Source organism: Hypanus sabinus, chromosome 6 (assembly GCF_030144855.1).
Source record: "Hypanus sabinus isolate sHypSab1 chromosome 6, sHypSab1.hap1, whole genome shotgun sequence".
In the NCBI taxonomy this organism is placed as follows: Eukaryota; Metazoa; Chordata; class Chondrichthyes; order Myliobatiformes; family Dasyatidae; genus Hypanus; species Hypanus sabinus.
Window position 1 is genome coordinate 56,778,284 of NC_082711.1, and position 24,084 is coordinate 56,802,367.

General features: G+C 39.0%; 1 protein-coding gene across 3 annotated transcripts in view; it reads left to right on the top strand.

Moving 5' to 3' along the window:
- rsu1 (Ras suppressor protein 1) overlaps positions 1-14,697 on the top strand; it is a 175,163-nt gene extending 160,466 nt beyond the window's left edge. For all 3 annotated transcript variants that reach the window (XM_059972185.1, XM_059972186.1, XM_059972187.1), the window contains exon 9: positions 14,188-14,697. In XM_059972185.1, coding sequence (XP_059828168.1) covers positions 14,188-14,290 — 103 coding nt within the window. In that variant the 3' untranslated portion in view covers positions 14,291-14,697. The remainder of the gene's footprint in view (positions 1-14,187) is intronic.
- Positions 14,698-24,084: the final 9,387 nt, after the last annotated feature.

Here is a 24,084-nt window from a genome sequence, read left to right on the forward strand (position 1 = left end):
GTAGAAATATGAAAGAAGGCAGAACAGGATCATCATCACTAACCAGAACACCGAAAGAAGCCATTAAGAGCTACGACTATGGCATTTCTACACCAATTTACATTTTAATAGGGATGAATGTCATAAACTTCCTATTCCTTTTTAACAACACTGAGTTTTATTTAGGTAAGCGAGTGAAATGTGTCCCCCAGAGATAAAATAGTTGGAAACAGATTAAGTGGTTTGAATGGCTATCAGGTGACTTTGTAGCTCTTAAAGTTTTCTTATTGCTTACATATCCCCCCCCCCCCCCCGCAACTCACTCCATTGTGTTGGGTGGCTGTTGAAAAAACATAAGCAATAGAAGCAACCTAACATAAGTATAACCAGGATAAACGAGGGGAATTATATGAACCATAATCTTTTGTTCTTTCTGTTAATAATTCGTATTTTCCAAAGATTTCAGAATTTTGCTGAGAACGGATTTGAAGCATGATTTCTGTAGAAAGCACCATTTTATGTTGTGATGATGTGCCTGTGTGTGTATACACTGTCTCACTGAGGCACTTCTTAGAAGATGCTAATAGAAGATTTGCCAGTTGTGTATTGGATGTTAATTATAGGTCAGGAAATTAGCCTTAGACCAACAGGATGTATAATGAGACAGCAAGGAATAGTTCAGCAGTTCCGTTTACTGTGGTGAATGATATGATCCCTATAACAAGCATACATAGCATTGACACAATTATTGGAGTGTGTAGACTAGTGCATACCGCATACCACCTTGCATAATTTGGAATCCCATTTACTTTAGTGCTGAAGGGGGGCTCAAAGCCCATGGCAAATTATTGACAATATGTCAGAGAATAATCTGCATATTAGTGAGATTCACACTTAAATTCTAGCTGGTTTCATGAAACTAATTAATCAGAGTTTTGCTTGCACTGCTCTGTAGAAATTTAAAATTGCTCATGGTTCTTTGGGTGCTGGATTTATCTGAAGATGTCTGGATGGTTAAAAATCTTTACTGCTAGCCACTCACTTGGCACAGCTCCAAATCTTTGCTTTTGACAGGAAAGCTGATGAGAGCTCTATTTTACAGAAACTGCTCTGTGGATTCATAACGAAGATAGCTCTCCATTAACTTAACCACATTTTCAATGAAACAGGTTTACTAATTGGCAACTTATAAAAGAACGCAAGTAAAATAGAAGCAGGAATAGGTCATTAACTACCTGCTCTGCCATTCAGTAAGATTCCAGCTGATCTTTCATCGCAGCACGATTTGCCTTTACTAACTCAATATCCCTTTATAGAAAAAAAATTGTCAAGCCCTGACTTGAATATATGTGATTACTAAGTGTCCACAACTCTCCTGGGTGGAATTTTAAAGATGCACTACTTCTGTGTGAAGAAATTTCTTTCATTTCAATGCTGAATAGCCAAATCCTTATTTTGATCCCCCTGTTCTAGACACCCCAACCAAGGAAAACGTCATCTCTGCACCTACAAGAGGAAATCTGCAGATGTTGGAGTTCCGAGCAGCACACACAAAATGATGGAGGAACTCAGCAGGCCAGGCAGCATCTGTGGAAAAAAACTACAGTCCACGTTTTGGGCAGTAACCCTATGGCAGGACTCTGCATCTATCCTGTCAAGCCATAGGAGAATTTATTTTTTTGATGACATTAGCTGTTGGCACAGTAGAGTTTATCTTGCCTTGGAAAACACCTTGCAGTAGTTTCTGAAACGCTGAAGTTCAGGGAAAACAATCCAACATCTGATTATTGGAGTCTAGTGGTCTGGCATCTGGTTCATGTTTTAGTCCAGAATAAAAGCTAAGGGCCCAGAGTCCTGTCAGGATGTGCTATAGGAAGTCAGGACTATAGGTTGGGTAAGCAGCTGGGATTGGGGTTCTGAATACAAGGGGTCTAGCAGCCGGAACCCAGTTCCAAAGTACTTGTATATTTCCTATTTACTTTAAACTGGCAGAGTTCTCTTGAAAATTTATTATACTACTTTGTAACATGGGAAAAAATAGAAATGTGTTCGCATATTAATAGGAACAATGCTCATTACTTTTTAATTATACATTCAAGGGATGTGGGCTTCACGTGCCAGCATTTAATTGCCCATCCCTAATTATCTTTGAGATGGTAATAGTGAGCTGCCATTTTGAACTACTGCAGTACTTGAGGTGAGGGATATACCAACAGTGGTGTTATTTTGACCCATTAACAAGGAATGGTCCAAAAATAATTCACTAGTCTGGCACCACCAATTTTCATTCTGCTTTTACTGTGGTGTTTTTCCAGTGGATATTTTTTGTGTGACTATTTTGATGGAGTCCTTTGCACTGTCTCAAACAGCTTTCCAAAATATGATGTTGATCTTGGACATTGGGGATCCAACTTTTTTTTTGACTCGTCAAGCAACTTGTAGGATATGCTTTGCTGTTCTGATTGAGCTTCAAAAAGAACTTATAAATTATTTATTTGTACACTCTTGTGGATTACACACATTGTTCCAGTTAGCTGAGTCCAAAAGTTTTGGAGGCATCCTAAGTATATCGATAGAATTTAACCAACTGAAACCATGCAACATAGCATTCAGATCCCTTGGCTGGATGGATGGGTTTTGAACTAAGTTTACAAATTCTGCACACTGCCCAGAAATATTAACATGTTACTTCAAATCAGCTGAATACACAACCAAGTTTGGACAGTGATTGATGCCCCTTTTTAGTCTTGCATGTGCAATTCAGTGATTGGAAATGGTTGTAGAATTTACATTCCCACTTAAGCTTGTCTTCAACAAGAGATGGTAAAAGGGAAATTTAGTTTTCATTTATTATTTATCTTTTTAGCAACTCTGTCCAGTAACTGGGGCTTCCAGCTCAATGAGCCTATGATGCCCATTTACCTCCATGTGACCACTTAGCCTCCTAACCTGTACATCTTTGGTATGTGGGAGGAAACCGGAGCACGCTGAGGAAACCTATGCAGGCAGAGCAAGAGAACGTATGAACTCTTTACAAATAGCGACACAGTTGAACCCTGGTCGCCGGTGCTGTGATAGTGTTACGCTAGCCACTACACTTACCATGCCACCCTAACTTCTGAGTTGATGCAAAAAAATGTAAAGCTGCTGTAAATGGGATAAAATGTTAATATTGTATTCAAGGATTAGTTAATAGATGGAAGTAAAACAGCAGGAATAAACCATAATCTTTGAAGTGGCAGGCTGTATGTAACTAGAGGGTTCCTGTAAGAATTGGTGATCAGGCCTTGATCCATGTCAGTGAACGGGAGGAGCTTAATGATTCCAAGTTTGCTGATAATCCAGATTTAGGTGGAAGGTGTGAGGAGAAAATAAAAAAACCTCAGAAGGATGTGGAGAGGATAATCAAATGAACATGACAGTTGAAATATAAATGTAGAGAAAGATGAAATTACACACTTTGGAAAAGAAAAATTCAAAATATGATTTTAAATGTGAAATGATTGGAAAATGTTAAAGGGGTCTGGATATTCTCCTATACAAGTCAGTAGGCAGCTACGTTGAGCAATTAGAAAAGCATGTAATACGGTGGCCTTTATTACAATTGATCTAGTGTTTATATGTAAGGGACTAAATATCCTGCTACAATTATGAATAATATTTATATAAATCTTTGGTAAAGTCAGATCTAGAGCAATATTTTCCGTTCTGTTTTCCTTCCCCAACAAAGATATGTGAAGCGAATAAATCAGAGATTGGTAAGATTGGTTTCTGGGTGTGAAAGGATTGGTCTCTACACACTTTAGAAAGAGATGTGATCTCAGTGAGGCAAATGATCTTGACTAGTTGCTCCTGGTGAGTGAGCATAGAGTTAAGCATTACTGTCTCACACTAAAGAATTGACTATTTAGGGCTCAGATAAGGAGAAAATTTGTATTAAAAAAATTTTAATTTCTTGGAATAGTCTGCACTGATGTTTAGTTTTGACAGATTTTGGATACTAGGGAAATGAGCACAAGAAAAAAAATTCAGAGTAAATATCAAAGTATGTATACTATATACAACCTTGAGATTTGTTTTCTTGCAGGCAGCCACAAAACAAAGAAATACAATAGAACCCATTAAAAATAACCCACACAAAAAAAAACAAACACCCAAAGTGTGAATAAAAGAATAAATCATGCAAACATTAAAAAAGGTAAACAAATAAGGCAGAGAGCATTAACGACAGAGTCCCTGAAAGTGAGTCTACAGTGGCTGAGCCATTCCGTGGCCGAGCCAGTTCAGCTCTGACATGCCTTGAAAAAGTAAACAAAAACACATGCAGTCCTCAAAAGAGAGTCAAAGCTACAGATTTTTTTCAGCACTGAGGCAAGTGAAGCCAATCTAGGAGCCCAATGGCTGCATAGCAACAGCCCCTGAATCTGGCGGCGTCCACCTCCCGCCGGACAGAAGTAAGGAGAAGAGAGGAAGACCGATCTACCACAGGCAGACAACAATGTAAACCTGTTCGTTTTCCACTCTCATCCTTGACAATTTTAATCTTTCTTGGTGTTTTAATTGGCATGGAACTAGAGTAAGCCATTCAGCCCTCAATTCTGTTCTGCCATATGATAATAATTGATTTTTTATCTCAGTGCCATTTTCCCACTAACCTTCATGTCTGAAATCCATTGGTGCAGCATCTCTTTTGAATACACTCAATGACTAAGTCCACAGGTAGAGAATTCCAAATATTAACTGCCTTTTGGTGAAGAAATTTCATTTTCTGGAGAACAATAACTGAGCATCTGCTCTCTGAAGCTCTATAAGAATTTTGTATATTTTAATGAGATTTCCTTCAAGTTTAGGAAAAAGGTATAGACCCAATCTGGTTAATTTCTCTCTGGTACCAAATAGATCCGTTTATTGTCATATACAACAGTTGTGACCTTTGATTCCATGTAGGTCCTTCAGCAGTATACCCTTCCTTATTGAGATCACACCTATACGTACTATTTCAGATGCCATCTTAGCAGTGCCTGATAAAATTGGTGCAAGGCATCTCTGCTGTCGATAGTCTCTCTTGTAACTGGGATTGGCCTGAACTGTCCTTCAAGATTCAGCAGCACAATCCAGAACTCATATTAACAGTTAAAGTTAAATAAAAGTTTACTAAACCCTTAAATTAATGCCACTACAATTGATGCAATAAATCTTTTCGAGAAATTACAAAAACATTTGTTAGCTAATAAACCAAAAAATTGCTGTGCACTGATATAGCTTTACATCTTAATCATTTTATACTCCATTAATTAGAACTTTGTTCAATTCATGTTTATCTTTCTCCAGCTCTGATTCTGTTTCTGTATGTGGTCAGTGTTATGTTTTGTAATTTCAAAACTAATTGAAAGAGAGGCACGGTGTGGAAGATGCATATCTTAGTTTAATATCGTTATGATGTATGCCATTCATGTACAAGTCGACCTTCTATAATCCGGCACCATTGGGACCTGAGGAGTGCCAGATTCGTGAAAATGCTGAACTACAGAAGGATTACATTAAGCAATAGCCTCATCATACCTTTAAAATATCATGTAAATCAGTACAAGTTATACAATAATGATACAGAAATATTAAATAAGTAGCAAGTGAAATTTTAATAAAGTAATATACTGTGCAGGCACAGATAAAAGAAAGGGTACAGGTAAATGTACAGGAATTAACTTATACAGAACAGTTGAGCACTTCCGCTTCTAGAGTGAGACGTTTAATCTACCTTCAGGCAAAGTTACATGTCTGAAAGTGTGGGGTTGTCAGGATCATCAACATCTTCATCTTGAAAAATGAGTGAAGCATCAGGAACTGGTGCTGAAACTGGCACAACAGTTTCTTCAAAAACTGTTGATGATGGTGGCAGCACATCTGGGTGAGCAGAAGCAGAAGTTGGAGAAAGAAGGTCTTCTATCCGCCAGATTTCACGCAACTGCCAGGCAGCTGGGGATTCGGTGCTGGGCTCTTCCCTCTTCATTCGCAGTTTCTGCGAGAATCTTCATCAGTTTTCCTCCGTTTAGTAATATGCTTCAATTTACCAGGTCGCCACGTCTGATCTGAGGTCGTAGGCAGAAGAGAATGGAGGACAGTGTGCGACTGCCATCAGGCAGACGAGAAGGCGGACCAACCCACCGCCCGCCAGCTCCTCTGCCACTGGCGCGTGCTGGGTGGCTATGTCTCACGCAAATGATATTAATAAATGCAAGAAAACAAGCAGGAATCGCCTGTCTTTACTTACAAGAGCATGCCAGCATGGGCACTGATCTAGCGCAACCAAAACAATGCACAGCAGATTGGCATGGTGGACCGGGAAATTCTGAATTACAGTTATGCAGAAAATTTGAAATCAATGCTGAATTACCAAAGGAACCGGATTACAGATAGTCGGATTAGTGAAGGTCGACCTGTTCTTTTACATATAACCTGTAATAAATTAATAGAGCAAGCAAATAATACTTAAACAATATATTTACAATATTACTCAAATGGTACTGAAATATTAAATACACAAATAGTCACTTTTATCTATCATTGCATGTGTGTCCCACAGCACATTTAGTCTAACCCCACCCCCCCACCTTCCCCTTTCATAATAACAAAAGGATCATCTGTAGCAATTGTTAAATTCTCTTTTGGGTCTTCCCTTGTGAGCCTAGTCAAGTTTTTATATGCATCAGTGACATTTTCCAATTAATCCTTGATTCCCTTTAATTTTTCATGGGGTAGTCTTGCTCTTGAAGAAACTACCTTTAAAGAAGATTCTTCTGCTTAGAGCCTGTTTAAAAAAATCTTTAAAATATTCTGTAGATCATTGTAGGATCCAGAGATAGATAATTTTGGTCAACTTTTAGTCATTGTTGGTTGTAAGCTTTTTTATACCTATCTTGTTACACTACATTTGTACTCAAATCCTCTTACAATCAGGGCCAAACAAGATGCCATTGCTTTCCCAATTGGATTTCTCAAGTGAGTGACCTCACATTTGACCTGCAAGGCCTTAGTTATTCACTTAACTTTTATCCCCTGAAGTCCATCTCCATCTTCCATATTATCCAGTCTGTAATCCCTGCAATAGCTTTGTATCAGTGACAAACTTGGATGTGTTTCATTTTGATCCCCTCATCCCAATCTGAAACAGACTGGTGGTTCCTGCTTTCTGTGTTCTGTCTATTAACAGTTCTTTGCTCCACCTAGAGCACCTAGTATTGGGCACTCCAATCTTAAAGTATTTTGTGTCGCACTTCATCAACAAAAAAAGTCTAACAAATATGTCAAACATAGTTTCCTTTTTCATAAATTCATGTCAACTCTGCCCAAACTTGAACTTGTGTCCCAAATGCCCTTTTACAACTTTTTTAAACTGGTAGATTTTAACATTTCCCCTGCTACTCATGTCCAACTAACTGGGCTATGTATTCTTGTTCACACAAAATGCTGGATCAACTCAGAAAGTTAAGCAGCATCTATGGAGGGGGAGAAACATTCACTGTATCAGACTGAGACCCTTCATCAGGACTAGAAATGATGGGGGCAGAAGCTAGAATAAGAAGGGGGGAGGGGGAGGAGTACAAGGTGGCAGTTTGAATGGAACAGTCCATGATGCAAGCCTACTCGGGCGACACTTCAAAACTGTTCCTTCACTGCACTGAGGACTGCATTGGTGCTGCTTCCTGCATTCATGCTGAGCTCATCAATTTCATCAAACTTGCTTTCAACTTCCACCCTGCTCTCAAATTGATTTGGTCTGTCTCAGACCCCTCTTTCTTGATCTGTCTCCATTTCTGGAGACGGACCATCTACTGACGTGTTTATAAATCTACTGACTCTCTAGTTATATTCCCTATACCTATTCTCACCCTGTAACTTGTAAAAATGCTATTCACTCTTCTCAATTCCTCTGGCTCCACCACATCTGTTCTCAGGGTGAGTCTTTCCAACATCTGAGATTACCTCTTATTTTTAAAGAACAGGATTCCCTTCCACTGATCTCCTCCAGTTCCCACAGATCTGTCTTCGCTCATTCTCCTGTGGCCATGCAGGCCAATTTGCAGGAGATTCTGTTTCCCCTCAAGCCTCTATCGGCAGCTAATCATTTTCTGCAACTGCTGCCATTTCCAATAGGATATTAGCTTTCTGTAGCTATCACTTTCTATAGACCAGTCATCCTTCCCCACCGATCTCCCTCCTGGCACTTGTATCTGCAAGTGTGGCGAGTGCTACACCTCCCTCACCACCATTCAGGGCTGCAGACAGTCTTTCCAGCTGAGGCAACACTTGGCCTGCAAGTCCGTCAGAGACGTCTGTTTTATTTGGTGGTCCTCTATGTCGGTAGATTGGGGTACAACTTTGTTGAATACTTTCACTCTGCTGCAACAGGCAAGATCTCCCCTTCTCCTCTTGAGCCCATCTGGTTCCCCTCCTCCTTCGCTTTTTCCATGGTTCACTGTCCTCCCCTATTAGATTCTTTCTTTTTCAGGCCTTTACCTCTTACCACCTATTACTCCCAGTTTCTTATTTAATCTGCCCCTCCTCCACCCACTCACCTATCACCTGCCAACTTGTACTGAAATGTCAACTGTTTATTCTGAAATATCTGTTGTTTAATGAATACAGCTCAGAGTTTAACAGAGTCATATCCGCAGTTCTAATCAACAACTCCAAAACCTGGGCCTCTGTACCTCCCTCTAAAACTGGATCTTTAACTTCCTTTTTGAGAGACCACAGTCGGTGTGGATCAGAAATAACTTCTCCTTCTCGCTGACAGTCAACGCAGCAGTACCTCAAGGATGTGTGTTTGGTCTAGTGCTCTACTCTCCCACGATTGTGTCGCTGGGCACAACTCAAACACTATCTATATATTTGTCTATGACACCACTATTGTTGGCAGAATTTCAGATGGTGATGAAGAGGTGGACAGGCGTGAGATAGATCAGCTGGTTGAGTGATGTCACAGTCCTCATGGAGGGATGAAAAGTAGAAAGGGTGAGCAGTTTCAAATTCCAGGGTATCAACATCTCTGAGGATCCTCCTGACATAATAAAGCAATTACAAAGAAGGCACAACAGCGGCAATAGGTATTTCATTAGGAGTCTGAGGAATGTTGGTATGTCACCAAAGATACTCACAAATTTCTACAGATGTACCGTGGAGAACATTCTAACTGGTTGTGTCACCATCTGGTATGGAGAGGCCACTGCACAGGACTGGGAAGTTAAAATCTCAGCTAGCTCCATCAAGCGCACTGGGCTCCCCAACATCCAGGGCACTTTCAAAAGGCGATATCTCAAAGAGGTGGCATCAGCCATTAATGAACCCCATCACCCAGAACATGCCCTTTTCTCATTGCTATCATCAATGAAGAGGTGGAGCTTGAAGGCATATACTCAGCTTCTCAGGTTTCCACAGATGCTGCCCGACCTGCTGAGTTCCTCCAGCGTGTTGTACGTGTTGCTTTGACCCCAGTATCTGCAGAGTATTTCATGTTTACAACTTTTGAGGGACAGCTTCTTCCCTTCATCATCAGACTTCTGATTGGACACTGAACCCATGAACGTTACCTCAGTATTTTTCCTTCTCTTTTTGCACTTAATTTAGTTTTCTTTATTGTATATACTAATGGTAGTTATTATATATTACAAGGCACTGCTACAGCAAAACAACAAATTTCATGAGATTTGCCAGTGATATTAAACCTGATTCTGAGTATAATGAGGTAAATAATATTTAGTGCAATCCCATTGAAAGTCATTATCAAAATGCAAGGGATAACCAAAGCTGAAAGTATTTTGCTTCAGTCTCTGAAATGTGGGTCCAGTGCAAGTCTCTTGTTAAACCTATGTAAACTGTTAATGTGTGTTTTCTTAATTTATTGCTATACCACAAACTGGAGGTTAATAACTTAAAAACTCAGTAAGTTTGTCATTCTGAAAGCTCTGATTCATGCACCTATGTAAGCTGTGAGGTTTTAGACATACACTTATGAATCTTTAGATGGGCTAATTGAATATAACTTAATTTTAATTATATTTACCATTTGCAGCAAAATTATAGCCATAGTTGAAGTTACTGATTATAAAGTTCATTATCTCTAGTTTGGTATATTTATCTCTTAAGAAAGTGAGTGACAGCTATAATTAAAGGAATTGTAATGTATTACATCTGGAATTATGAAGCCAATGTAATTTCAGTGTCGTAAGGATGGGTTGCAGGTGTTCTCTAGCAAATGAATCAGCCCTCAGTTTTTTTTTTGGGTTAGATTTTGCCTTTCTGAAAAAGCTTCTTGGAAAGATCGATAGATATATATCTCACACAACAGTATCAATTGTTTTCATTGGGCTACCTGTAATGGCTATTGTTTAGTTAATTCTGACAAGGGCATAGTACACTTAAAGCAAGCATGCAATGCAGTTGAGATGTCTGAAAAATATACTGAAGCTTCACACTGTTTTTAAAGCATTGTTATATGTATTTCTGTAATCAATTATCTCTCTGTGGAATTAAAGAATCATGACATCCAGAAGGAGCCCATTCTGCAAACTATACCTGTGCCAGCTCCTTCTGACAGCTATCCTATTAATTATGCTTCCCAATCTTTTTCCCTATAGTCTTTAACAAATATTATTTTCATGAGTGAATACATCCCCTTCTTTAAAATTATTGGAGGATTAACTTCCACTATCCATTCTGACATTACATATGAACTTATCATAACGCAGTTTATTTTTAATCTCCATTCCAACATTTTTAAGTTGTTTTTTCTAGTAACAGCCCAATCAATCAACTGTAAGAGCTTCAATTTATTCCTTTCTAAAGCACAATTTCCATAACTGAAAACAATATTTCACAGCAACTAATTAGAGATTAAATATTAAAGTTTTAGCATGCATACCTTGCTTTTGTGTGCTGTTCCTCTACATCTAAAAACCCCTTTTGCTTTTTATCAGCTTGATCAAACTTTTCACCACCTGCAAAGGATTCTGGCTACCTGTATTTTAACACATTTTTTTGTCACTGTTTTAAGTATCAGAGGTATCTGCATTCTACTGCAGTACTTGGATTATTACCAACTTTGGGTCATAGTATGCTCTATATATCAGCAATTAAGTGTACTGGGTGCTTGTCTTTTTTTATATTTTCTGAAAATCTGTCATTTCCGTATCTTACAACCGTGGTTATTTTTTAAAAGAAATCTGCATGCCATTAATGAAATAATTAAGGATTATTTTAATTGAAATTAGATCGTCATTAACCATCAAATGTCATTGATACATTATAGACAGCCAGAAAAGTGTAATGTTGTTACAACTAGTGTTTTCAAGTACCACTTAATTTCAAATCAGCACTGAATTTTTAAAATATGTTCAGAATAATATGATTATTTTTCTCTTCTTAGAAACTTTCTGTACAAAGTTAGCCATTCAGCCATTTTCTTGTGCCACTTCTTTGAAAGAGCTATCCAATTAGTCTCACAACCTTGTTCTTCCTTTGCAGCTCATGCACGCATCTCATTTCAGAACAAAGAAATGAGTTTATGCCCCCACCATGACCATTTCATTTTATTTTGCTGCCAAGGAGTAACTTAGATGCTTGCCAAAGCTGAGTAATTTGCATTCACTGCAATATACTGTACAATAACTATTTGATGTATTTGAGTTTTCAAATGACGGCAAAGCATCTGTAAATCCCTGGCATGCACATCATTTTGTGTAGTAACATGGATATAATCGATCTAATGGTGATATAGATGGAAACTGTAAATTTCATTTGGAAATTTCATCTTTTAGTATTTTAATTAAAATTGGTTATATTGCTTTATTTTTTAAATTTACTTCTGTAAACTTTGATATGTAGAATGATCCTGCAAAAATCATTCTTATTTTAAAATTCCCAAACTGTTCTTTTCTGAAATAATTTGTCCAAAGAAACTAAATCTTCCTCTCCCATCGCACCTCCAATGCCTTCAATGTCTAAATTGGTTGTTGCACGCTGCATGTGGTAGAGAAGAATTAATTTGTAGACTAACAGAGAACATTGACTTTTTTCCCCAGTTGTTTTGATTTCTATTTGTTTAAGGTATAAAGTTCATTTAAAAAAAAACTTGGAAAGCAAGATTCTTGTTGTAGGATTAGGGGAAAGTGGTGAATTATTGTAATTTAAAATGAATGGATGCAGAAGATGAGTTGAGACGGATCTGTAGTATTAATATATATTCACATCATAAAAGGCTTATAACCGACCGTTACCTTTTTTATCTCATAAACCCACATCTCCTTGCCCTGTTCCCCTTTCTGGCTGACTGTTTGCTTGAGATTGACATGATCTCAAAGTGATTGTACTTTTATAAACCTGATTATGAGAATGGTGCTATTGTTACTGGTTACCTTACCAGTACATTGTCCACTGTCTGTTTTCATATGTGAGTCAAGGTGGTGACTGTGAGTTGACAGCTCCAGCAAGGGAATTTGAGAACTATGTGCATTTTATTTTCACCTAAAATCCAGTTCGCTAACAGCTTCTGTTATAGTTGGGAGAAAGAAAGCTGATACTTTAGTTTCCCCTCTGTAACCATGGCACAGTAAGTACACTAGTAACCCTCTATCATCTGCCATCAGTTAACTCAGATTGAGAGCCAAATTTCGAATCTTTCAGATCTTACAGGTTCAGCTGGTTCTAAGATAAATATGAAGAGCATGCAGTATTTCCCATTTTCCTCAGGTTATTCTGATAATGTTTGGCATTGTTCAGTTGGTTGCTCCAGTCAGTGTGGTAGCTTCCAACTAATTCCTGTGTGTGCTGTTATTCCACTATGTGATCTTTCAACACAGTGATTCTTTCAATCCAGTGTGGTTGCAGCAAGTTTTGTGCAGGAAGAGATGGGGGAGGGGTGCGCAGAGAAGGAAAGTGGGAAATATTATTTGATGCATTTTCCCCCAATTGCATGATGTTCTCACCAAACCTGTACACATTCAGCACCAATTTTGAAGAAAATATATGAAGTCAGAATTATAGTTCCAGTTTCCTTAGCAGTTTATAGTGTTAGTGACAAATTGCTAACCTAAGAAATGCTTAATTACTGCTTTAATGAATGTAACATTCTTCTGAAGTGAATGTCGTGTTTTATAAGTAAAAACAGTGTTACGAAGGTAACAGTGAGCTTCTTATATTGATCCTTCCTGCATTTATTAACTGTGCTGTATTCTTGCAGTCTCTGGAGACAGTGCCTGCTGAACTGTGTACAATACAATGACAGCTTAGACCTCTGATACATAACCAAAGTCCTCAGTTAATATCCCTGCTATCATCTCTGCCTGTTTTTATTAAGTTAGGGCATTGTTTTTAGTAGGCTGATAAAATTTAATGAGCACTTTTCCAATTGATTATGTTTTAAGATTTTTTTTTCCAACTGCCACCTTCCAATCTTTTTACCCCACTGACATTAGCAAGCAGCACTTGTTTGTATTCTGAATAAAATTAACATTACTCTAAATGCAAATATCTCACTGTGCTGTAGATCTGCAAAAAATATTTTATGTACAATGCAAATTGATCTGAAAATTTATCAATAATAAAAAGCATAATACAAATATTTAAATTGGTCTTGAAATAATGCCACTATTATATTGGTAAAATAATACATATTTATTTAAACTTTAGTTTGGAAAAGCTTATGCAAAATATTTGGTGATACAGTATCTTGAGTAAATTTCAAAGCTTATAAATTAAATTAATTGCATAAGTCTGATATGTGTTGCTGTTTTTACTATTATGTGCTGATTATAAATGCTTTTATTTTCTAAGGTTGTTTATTGGTTTGTGGTGCACTTTACTTATCTTTTAACCATTTGTAATTAAGTCACAGTAGGAACCTAGCCAATTTTGTTAAATCTTTAAATAATCATTTGAGGTCTATAGCGCTCCAACCTCCTAAATCACAGGATACTTTGTCAACATTTAATCGGCAGTATTTATTAATGTGGCATTGATGGCTGTGTAGCTATCTCCAAGCTATCAATCACATTGAAATAGCCTAGGAGGCTCTGGCACTATTTCTCTCTGTCACTTTATTAACCCCATGGGCTTACTGGCAAATGGCCATTCTATCTCTCTAGTTCAGTTTAATTATGTCTTTTTTAAACATTGCAAATTTTACTACTGACTTGTTTCTTTCCCTTACAGCCTTTATGGTAGACACATGCAAGCAAATCCTGAACCTCCAAAGAAGAATAATGATAAGTCTAAGAAGATAAGCCGGAAGCCTGTGTCTGCCAAAAACAAATGAATCGATTGAGTTGCTTCTTACAGATGAACTCCGCTTGCATGTGCCTCAATCTGTATTTATTACCTCAGCTATCTTAACATCTTGTGCTCAAAACCATGTTTAATCATTCATGTCTACTGTACTTTTTGTAGCTTAATATCCTAAGCTGATTGTCTTTGCCACTGAGTATTAATGTTCTTTACGTTAATGTCACAAACCTTTTCTTTTGTAAATTGGTGAACATGCTTTGGGTAAAACGTACAAATTTTGCCTTATTCACAAATGTTACACTAAAGTTATTTATGCTAAAATAAATGGAAACCATTTGTATTTGGTGTGACATGTGCTTTCAAAATTACTCTAACATATGTAGCCTACTCAATTTTACTGTTCCTTTGATTTTTAAATAAAAAATATATTTATCTACAGTGTTTGTTTTTTTGGGGCATTGCAGAAATCTGCTATTTTCTAGTTAGATGGTGCATGCTGTGCCTTCCAAGTAGGAACGTGGAAATTATTACAACTATGGAAATTTCATGATTCCTTGATTAGATGGGAAAACACATTAGTTATGTGTGAATTTAAAATTATTAGTTATATTTAGAATTCCAGCAAAACAACCTGTTTAGTTGTTGGGCCAGTCTTTATTCTGTTTGCACTGTTTTGGTGTGTATACCATAGTCCAAAAAAAATTTAATAAATTGATCTATTTAATCTGTTTTTACAGACATAACAGAATTTTTGTGGTCACACTGGAATGCATAACTTCCTGTTTGTACTGCTATTTGGCTCCAAATTCTCAATGTTGACATCAATTAACAATGACCAATTAGCTCATTAATACATTATAAAAAGAGCTAGCAATCCCGAGCAGAATTCTCTCTCCGTGACCAGTATGTTTAAATGTATTCCAAAAAGATACAGAATAATTTGTTTTCCTCTTCCTGTCAGAAATCATAAGGCCCAAAATATCAAAATGAATGTACAGCCAAGGTGATGAGAAATTATTTCCTTTCCCCCATCATCTTATTCCAGCTTCTTCCCCCTTCTTTTCCAGCCGTGATGAAGGGCTTCAACCTGAAACGTTGACTGTTTATTCATTTCCCTGGATATTGCCTGACCCGCTGAGTTCATCCCGTGTTTTGTATGTGGTGGCTAATGGTGACTAGTGGTACTCCACAGGAGTCAGTATTTGAACTTCTCCTTTCCACGTTAAATCTCAATGATTTGGATGAAGGAGTTGATAGCTTTCTGGCCAAGTTTACAGATGATACCAAGATCGGTGACAGAGCAGGTAGTGTTGAGGAAGCTGGAAGTCTGCAAAATTACAGATTAGGAGAATGAGCAAAGTGGTGGCACATGCAATGTAGTGTAGGGAGATGGATGGTCATACACTTTGTTAGGAAGAATAAAGGCATGGAGTATTTTCTAAATGAGGTGAATATTCAGAAATCAGAAGTGCAAAGAAACTTGCATTCCTCATGCAAGAATTCCCTAAAGGAATTGACACTGCACATTGAGACAGCGGTAAGGAAGGCAGATACACTGTTGTTAGCATTCATTTCAAGAGGACTAGAATACAGGAAGACCTTGACCTGAGTGGATTGGAAAAAAAAATCTCCATCTCACTGACAATCAAGACTGGTGCACTATAGAGATGTCATTATCTTAATTAGCAGCCTTATGTGTAGTACCTCGTCAAAGTCCTTCTGAAAAGCCAAGTAAACAACATCCACCAACTTTCATTTGTCTAGCCTGCCTGCCTCAGAGAATTCCAACATATTTGTCAGGCAATATTTCCCCCTTAAGGAAACCATGCAGATTTTGATTTGTTTTATCATGTGCTTCTAAATACCCAGAAACCTCTTCCTTAATAATAGACTCCAACATATTCCCAATCACAGAAGTCGGGCTAACTTTGCTATAATTTTCTGTCTTTTACCTCCCTCCATTCTTAAAGAGTGGAGTGACATTTATAATTTTCCAGTCCTGTGGAACCATTCCAGAGTTCCTTGAAGGTTACTACTAAGGCCACCACAAATTCTTCAGCTACCCCTTTCAGGACCCCGGACTGTAGTCCATCTGGTTTCGGTGGCATATCTACCTTCAGATTTCCCAAGCATTTTCTCCTTCATGATTGCAACTACACTCACTTTTACTCCCTACTGAATCTCTAGCATGCTGCTAGTCCTTTCCACAGTGAAGACTGACAGGAAGTACTTATTAACTTTGTCCGTCATTTCTTTGAACCCCCATTACTAATCTTCTAGCTTCATTCTCCAGCATTCTGATATCAGTTACTCTTTTACTCTTTTTGTATTGGGGGGAAATCAACTTTTGGTATCCTATTTTATAGCATTGGTTAGATTGCCTTTAACTTTTCTTTCTGTATTGCTTGTTTAGTTGCTTCTGTTTGCTTTTAAAAGCTTCCCAATCTCCTAGCTTCCCACGAATCCAGCCATTGTTTTTCTGCCATCATCCCTGCTAGGGTCCCCTTACAATCTACTTTGGCCAGCTCCTCTCTTTCATTCTGCTTGGTGAATTCTATCATATTATGACCATTGCCTCATAAAGCATCCTTTACCTTAAGCTCCCTACAATACTCTCTAGGGCCATGCTATTCACTGTGGAAAATTCTACCTAGATTTGACTTTACAAATGCAACACCTTGCATTTATCCTAATTAAGCTTCATTTGCTATTCCTCAGCCCACTTACTCAACTGATCAAAATCCACCTGTAACTTTTGATGATCTTATTGTCCACTATACCATCTATCTTCATGTCATTAGTGCAATTTTACTTATCATATCCTATACGTTTTATCTAAATTGTATATTTAGACGACAACAATGGGCCAGCAGCAAACCACAAAGCACACCACTATTCACGTCTCCAGTCCAAGAAACAATTTTCCACCATCACCCTCTACGTTCTTTCATCAAGCCAATTGTGTACCCAGTATTCCAGCTCTCCTTTAATTCCATGTGATCTAACCTTCCAAATCAGCTGACCATGTGGAATCTTATCAAGTGTCATACTGAAGTCTATATAAACCGTGTATACTGTCCTACCATCACCAACTTTCTTGGTCAACTCAATCAAGTTTGTAAAGTATGATCTCCCATGCCCAAAGCCATGTTGATGACCCCAAATCAACCCTTGTGTTTTCAGATGTATGTATATCTTATCCCTCAGAATCCTCTCCAATAACTTGCTTATCACAGATATTAGACTTGCTGGTCTATAGTTCCTAGGTTTTACTTTGCCACTTTTCTTAGAAATAGGCACAACAGTTGAAGGCCTCCAGTCTACTGTGGCTAATGATGATGCAAATATCTCAGCCAGTGCTCCTGCGTTCCTTTACTAGCTTCCAATGGTGTGTTTGGATATACAGTATACTCAATGGTCAGGCCATGGAGATTTGACTACCTTTATAGAGATAACCCAGGAAATTATAGACCAGTGAGTCTGACTTCAGTGGTGGGCAAGTTGTTGGAGAAGGTCTTGAGAGGCAGAAATGATGAGAATTTGGAGAGACATAATCTGATTAGCATGGCTTTGTCAAGGGCAGGTCATGCTTTGTGAGCCTGATTGAATTCTTTAAGGATGTAACAAATCACATAGATGAAGGTAGAGCAGATTCAGATTCAATTTATTGTCTAATAGAAACCACAAATGCAATGCAGTTAAAAAATGAGACAACGTTCCTCCAGAATGATATCACAAAGCATATAACAAAGCAGACTACACCAGAAAATCCACGTAACATTTGGCAATCCCCAATCCAGAGTCCGGAGAGGCTGCTGCATATTAATATTGTGGTACCATCTTAGTGCATTAAGGCTTTTGATGAGTTTCTCCCTGCAGGCCCATTCAGAAAGTAAGAAGGCATGGGATCCAAGGAGACTTTGCTTTGTGGATCCAGAATTGGCTTGCCCACAGAAGGCAAAGGATGGTTATAGATGGTTCATATCTGCATGGAAGACGGTGACCAGAGATGTTCCGCAGGGATCTGTTCTGGGACCTCTCCCTGATTTTTATAAATGACCTGGATGAAGAAGTAGAAGGGTGGGTTAGTAAGTTTCACAATGACACAAAGGTTGGTGGTGTTGTAGATAATCTGGATGGTTGTTGGGAGGTTACAGGGAGACATCAATGGGATGCAGAACTGGGCTGAGAAGTGGCAGATGGAGCTCAACCCAGATAAGTGTCAAGTGATTCATTTTGGTAAGTCAAATTTGAAGACAGAATATAGTATTAATGATAGGACTCTTGGCAGAGTGGAAGATCTGAGAGATCCTGGGGTCCATGTCCACAGGACACTCAAAGGTGTATGGTGTGTTGGCATTCATCAATTGTGGGATTGATTTGCAGCTATTTAAGACCTTGGCCAGACCCCACTTTTAGTATCTTCTTTGACATTAGTCACCAGCTTCCTCTCACAATTCATCTTTTCCTTCCAAATGACTTTCTTAGTTTACTTTCTTAGTTTCCATGTTTTTAAAAGCTCCCCAATCCGCTATCTTCCCAATAGCTCTGGCTTCCTTTTATGCCCTCTCATTTGCTTTTACTTTCACTCTGACTTCACTTGTCAGCCATGATAGTGTCCTTCCTCCCTTTGAAAATTTCTTCTTATTTGGAATATATCTGTCTTTTATTTCCCTCGGTTTTCACAGAAACACCAGCCATTGCTGCTTTGCCATCCTTCCTGCAAATGTCCCTTTCCAGTCAACTTCAGCAAATTCCCCTCTCATGCCATTGTAATTTCCTTTATTTCACTGAAATACCGATACGTTGGAATTTATTTTTTCACTCTCAGATTTCAATGCAAACTTGATCATATTGTGCTCACTATTCCCTAAGGGTCCCTTAACCTTAAGCTCTCTTATCACCTCTGGATCATTGCACAACACTCAATCCAGCACAGCCCATCCCCTAGTGGGCTCAACAACAAGCTGTTCCAAAAAGCCATCCCTTAGACATTCTACAAATTCTCTTTCTTGAGGTCCAGTACTAACCTGGTTTTCCCAATCCACTTTCATGTTAAAATCCCCAACGATTATCATGACGTTGCCCTTCTGACATGCCTTTTCCATCTCCTGCTGTAAGTTGTAATCCACATCATGGCTGCAGTTTTGAGGCCTGTTTACAACTGTCATTGAGGTCCTTTTAACCTTGCCATTTCTTAACTCAATCCACAGAGTCTTCTCTTTCCACTGATTTAATATTACTTCTTATACACAGCGCCACACCACCCCCTCTGTCTACCAACCCATCTTTCCGATATACCATATATCCTTGGACATTCAGCTCCCAATGACAGCCAATCTTTAGCCAAGTTTCAAAGATGGCCACATCATCATATTTGCCAATCTGTACCTGAATTTCAAAATCATCCATTTTATCCCTTATGATGCATGCATTCAAATACAACACTCTCAGTCCAATATTTGTCGCTTTCTGTTTTAACTGCACCACACCTCTATCTTGCCCTGTAACATCCCACTGGCTTTAAACCTCATCTCCTGCCTTTTCTTTCTATCATCTCTGTTGCATGCTATCTTTGATTTATTTCTGTTTTCCCCTTCCTTAGCCCTATCCCTCCATTCTCATCGCCCTGCCAAATTAGTTTAAGCCCTCCCTAACAGCTCTATTAAAAGTGCCCGCTAGGATATTGGACCCCTTTGGGTTCAGGTGTAACCTGTCTTTTTCGTACAGGTCATACCTCCCCCAGAAGAGGCCCCAATGATCCAGCAATCTGAATCTCTGCCCCCTAAACCAGTCTCTTAGCCACACATTAATATGCCTGTTCATGCTATTCTTTCACTTGCTAGCACATAGCAAAGGCAGCAATCCCAAGATTGCTACCCTGGAGGTCCTTCCTTTCAGCTTCTGTAGCTTTTGCCAGGATACTGACTCACCAGCAGCTGGACGTTCCAGCCAGTAAATTGATTTACTGCAATCAATTGGAACACCTTGACTACACACAGGTGATCTCTATTTAACTAATTATGTGACTTCTGAAACCAAACGGGTGCACCAGTGATGATTGGTATGTCATATTAAAGGGGGTGAATACTTATGCAAACAATTAATTTGGGTTTCATACTTGTTTCAATGCTTGTAATTAAATTAGATCTCTTTGTAGAGATCTGTTATCACTTTGACATGAAAGAGTCTTTTTCTGTTGGTCAGTGTCAAAAAAGCCGAATTGAATGCATTGTGATTCAATGTAGTAAAACGATAAAGCATGAATACTTCCAAGGGGGTTAATAACTTTCTAGGCACTGTGTATAGTTAATTCAATTCCATTTTTGCCTCTATATTTATCATGCATTTCATTGTAGTGCTGCCATAAACTTGATAATTTTCACAATATATGCTGGTGATATGAAACCCGATTCTGATATAAAATTAAGGATGGAATGCTGATTCTTGAAAATCATTGGTCAGATGACACTGGGAGTATTGTGAGCAGATTTGGGACCCTTATCTAAGAAAGAATATGCTGTCATTGGAGAGGGGGTTAATGAGAATGTTCCAGGGAATTAAAAACCATAAGGCCATAAGACACAGGAGCAGAATCAGACCATTGAGCACATCAAGTCTGCTCTGCCATTTCATCACGGCTGATCCCAGATCCCACCTGCCTTCTTGACATATCCTTTGATGCTCTGACTGATCAGGAAAGGATCAACTTCTGCCTTAAATATGTCCATGGACTTGGCCTCCACCGCAGTCTGTGGCAGAGCATTCCACAGATTCACTACTCTCTGGCTAAAAAAAAAATCTTTACCTCTGTACTAAAAGGTTGCCCCTCAGTTTTGTGGCTGTGCCCTCTAATTCTGAATACTGCCACCAGAGGAAACATCCTCTCTGCATCCATCCTATCTACTCCTTTCAACATTCGGTAGATTTCAATGAGATCCTCCTGCATTCTTCTAAATTCCGATCTTCCAATTTGTCTAAGTCCTGCTGCAATTGCATTGCTTCCTCAGCACAACCTACCCCTCCACCTGTCTTTGTATCATCCACAAATGTTGCTACAATGTCATCAATTCTATTATCCAAATCATTGACATTGAAAAGTAGCAGCCCCATATTGATTCCTGAGGAACACCAGAAGTCACTAGCAGCTAACCAAAAAAGGCCCCTTTTATTCTTACTCACTGCCCCCTGCTGTCAGCCATTCTGCTATCTATGCCAATATCTTTCTTGTAAAGTCATAGGATTTTATCTTGTTAAGCAGCCTAATGAGTAGTACCTTATCAAATGCCTTCTGAAAATCCAAGTAAATGATATCCATTGCTTCTCCTTTGTTCACCCTACTTGTTACTTCCTCGAAGAACTCTAACAGATTTTTTCGGACAGGATTTCCTTTTGCAGAAACCATGCTAACGTTGACTTATTTTATCATTACTCTCCAAGTACCCCGAATCATCATCCATAATAATAGACTCCAACACTTTCCCAACCTTTGGCTAGGCTAACTGGCCTATGATTTCCTTTCTTTTGCCTTCCTCCCTTCTTAAAGAGTGGAGTGACATTTGCAGTCTTCCAGTCCTCCAGGCTCATGCCAGAATCAAGTGCTTTTTGAAAGATCATGACTAATGCATCCGTTATATCTTCAGCAAACTCCCGCAGGACTAGGATGTAGTTCATGTGGTCCAGGTGACTTATCCACCTTAAGACCTTTGAGTATGCCTAGTACTTTTTCCTTTGTAATAGCAATGGAACTCATTCCTGCTCCCTGTCACTCTTGGACCTCTGGCACACTGCTAGTGTCTTCCACAATGAAGACAGATGCGAAGTATCCATTAAGTTCATCTGTCATTTCTTTTCCCCCATTACTACCTCACCAGCATCATTTTCCAATGGTTCAGTACTAACTCTCAGCTCCCTTTCACTCTTTATACAACTGAAAAAAAACTTTTGGTATTCTGCTTTATATTATTGGCTAGTTTTCCCTTATATTTCATTTTTTTCCCTTCTTATAGTCCTTAATTCCCTTGTCAGTCACGATTGTCTACCCCTGTCATTTGAGAATAACTTCTTCTGTGGAATATACCTATCCTGTGCCTCATGAACTATTCCCAGAAATGCCAGCCATCTCTGCTCTGCTTTCATCCCCGCCAGTATCCTCCTCCAATCCCCCTGGCCAAAGTCCTCTCTCATGCCTCTGTAATTGCCTTTATTCCATTGCAATACTGATTTTTGTGACTTGTGCTTCTGCTTCTCAAATTGCAGTATGAATATTATGATCACTGTCTCTTACAGGTTCCTTTACATTCAGCTCCCTTATGCGATCTGGGTAATTACACAACACCCAATCTAAGACAGCCTTTCCCCGAGTAGGCTCAAGCACAAACTGCTCTAAAAGTCACTATAGGCAATTTACAAATCCCCTCTCTTGTGATCTGACACCAAGCTGATTTTCCCAATCTCCCTGCATATTGAAGGTCCCCATTACAATTGTGCCATGCCTTTTCCAGCTGCCTTTGCAATCTCAACTCCACACCTTGGCTACTATTTTGGAGACCTATGTATGATTCCCATAATGATTTTTATAACTTTCAGTTTCTAAACTCAATCCACAAAGATTCAACATTCTCTGACCCCATGTCACCTCTTTCTAAAGATGTAATTCCATCTCTTACCAACAGAACCACACCACTGCCTATGCCTTCCTGCCTGTCCTTTTGATACAAAGTATATCCATTAATATTTAGCTCCTAACTATGGTCTCCTTTCAGCCACGACTCCGTGATGCCCACAACAACATACTGACCAATCTGTAATTGCGCCATGAGTTCGTCCATCTTACATTGAAAGCTATGCGCATTTAAATACAGCACCTTCAGTCCTTCATTCTTCACCCTTTTGAATTTTGCCTCTATGGTACAATTTAACACTTTGCTCTGTCTGCATTTGTACCCACTCATTGGCTTATCCTTCCTTACGTTCATGTTACATCCACGATCTACATGTAAGCCAGCTGGCTCATTCTCCCTCTATCAAACTAGTTCCCATCCCCCTCCCATATTATTTTAGATTATTCCAAACAGCTCTGGTAAAACTGCCCGTAAGAATATTGGCCTCCCTCAGATTCAACTGCAACGTATCCCTTTTGTACAGGTCCTACCTACCTCAGAAGAGGCCCCAATATTCCAGAAGTCTGAATCTCTGCCTGATGTTCCAAGTCTTCAGCCATGCATTTATCTGTGACTTATTCCTATTCCTATACACGTTGTCGCATGGCTCAGGCAGTAATCCCAAGATTACTACCTTGGAGGTCCTGCTTCTCAGCTTCCTACCTAACTCAATTCTTTTTTCAGAATCTCCTCCTTTTTCCTTCCTATGTCGTTGGTACCAATATGTATCACGATTTTTGACTGCTCACCCTCCCTTTTCAGGGTATTGTGGATGCGTTCAGAAACATCACGGACTCTGGCACCTGGGAGGCAAACTACCATCTGTGTTTCTTCTTCACATCCACAAAATCACTCATCTGTGCCCCTGACTATAGAGTCCCCTGTCACTGCTGCCATCCTTTTCAGTTCCCTACCCTTTGGGGTTCTAACATTTAACTGTCATTCATTCGTTGGGGGGACTTCTCTGTTTCGAGGATGGTTGCAAAGAGAAAGCATTTCAGGATGTATACTGTATATAGTTCTCTGACATTAAGTGTACCTTTGAAATCCTTCTGAGCCACAGGGCCAGACTCAGTGCCAGAGGCACAACTGTCGTTGCTGCCCCCACGTGGGTCACTCCCCCCCAACAGTGTTCAAAATGGAGTACTTACTGTTGAGGAGG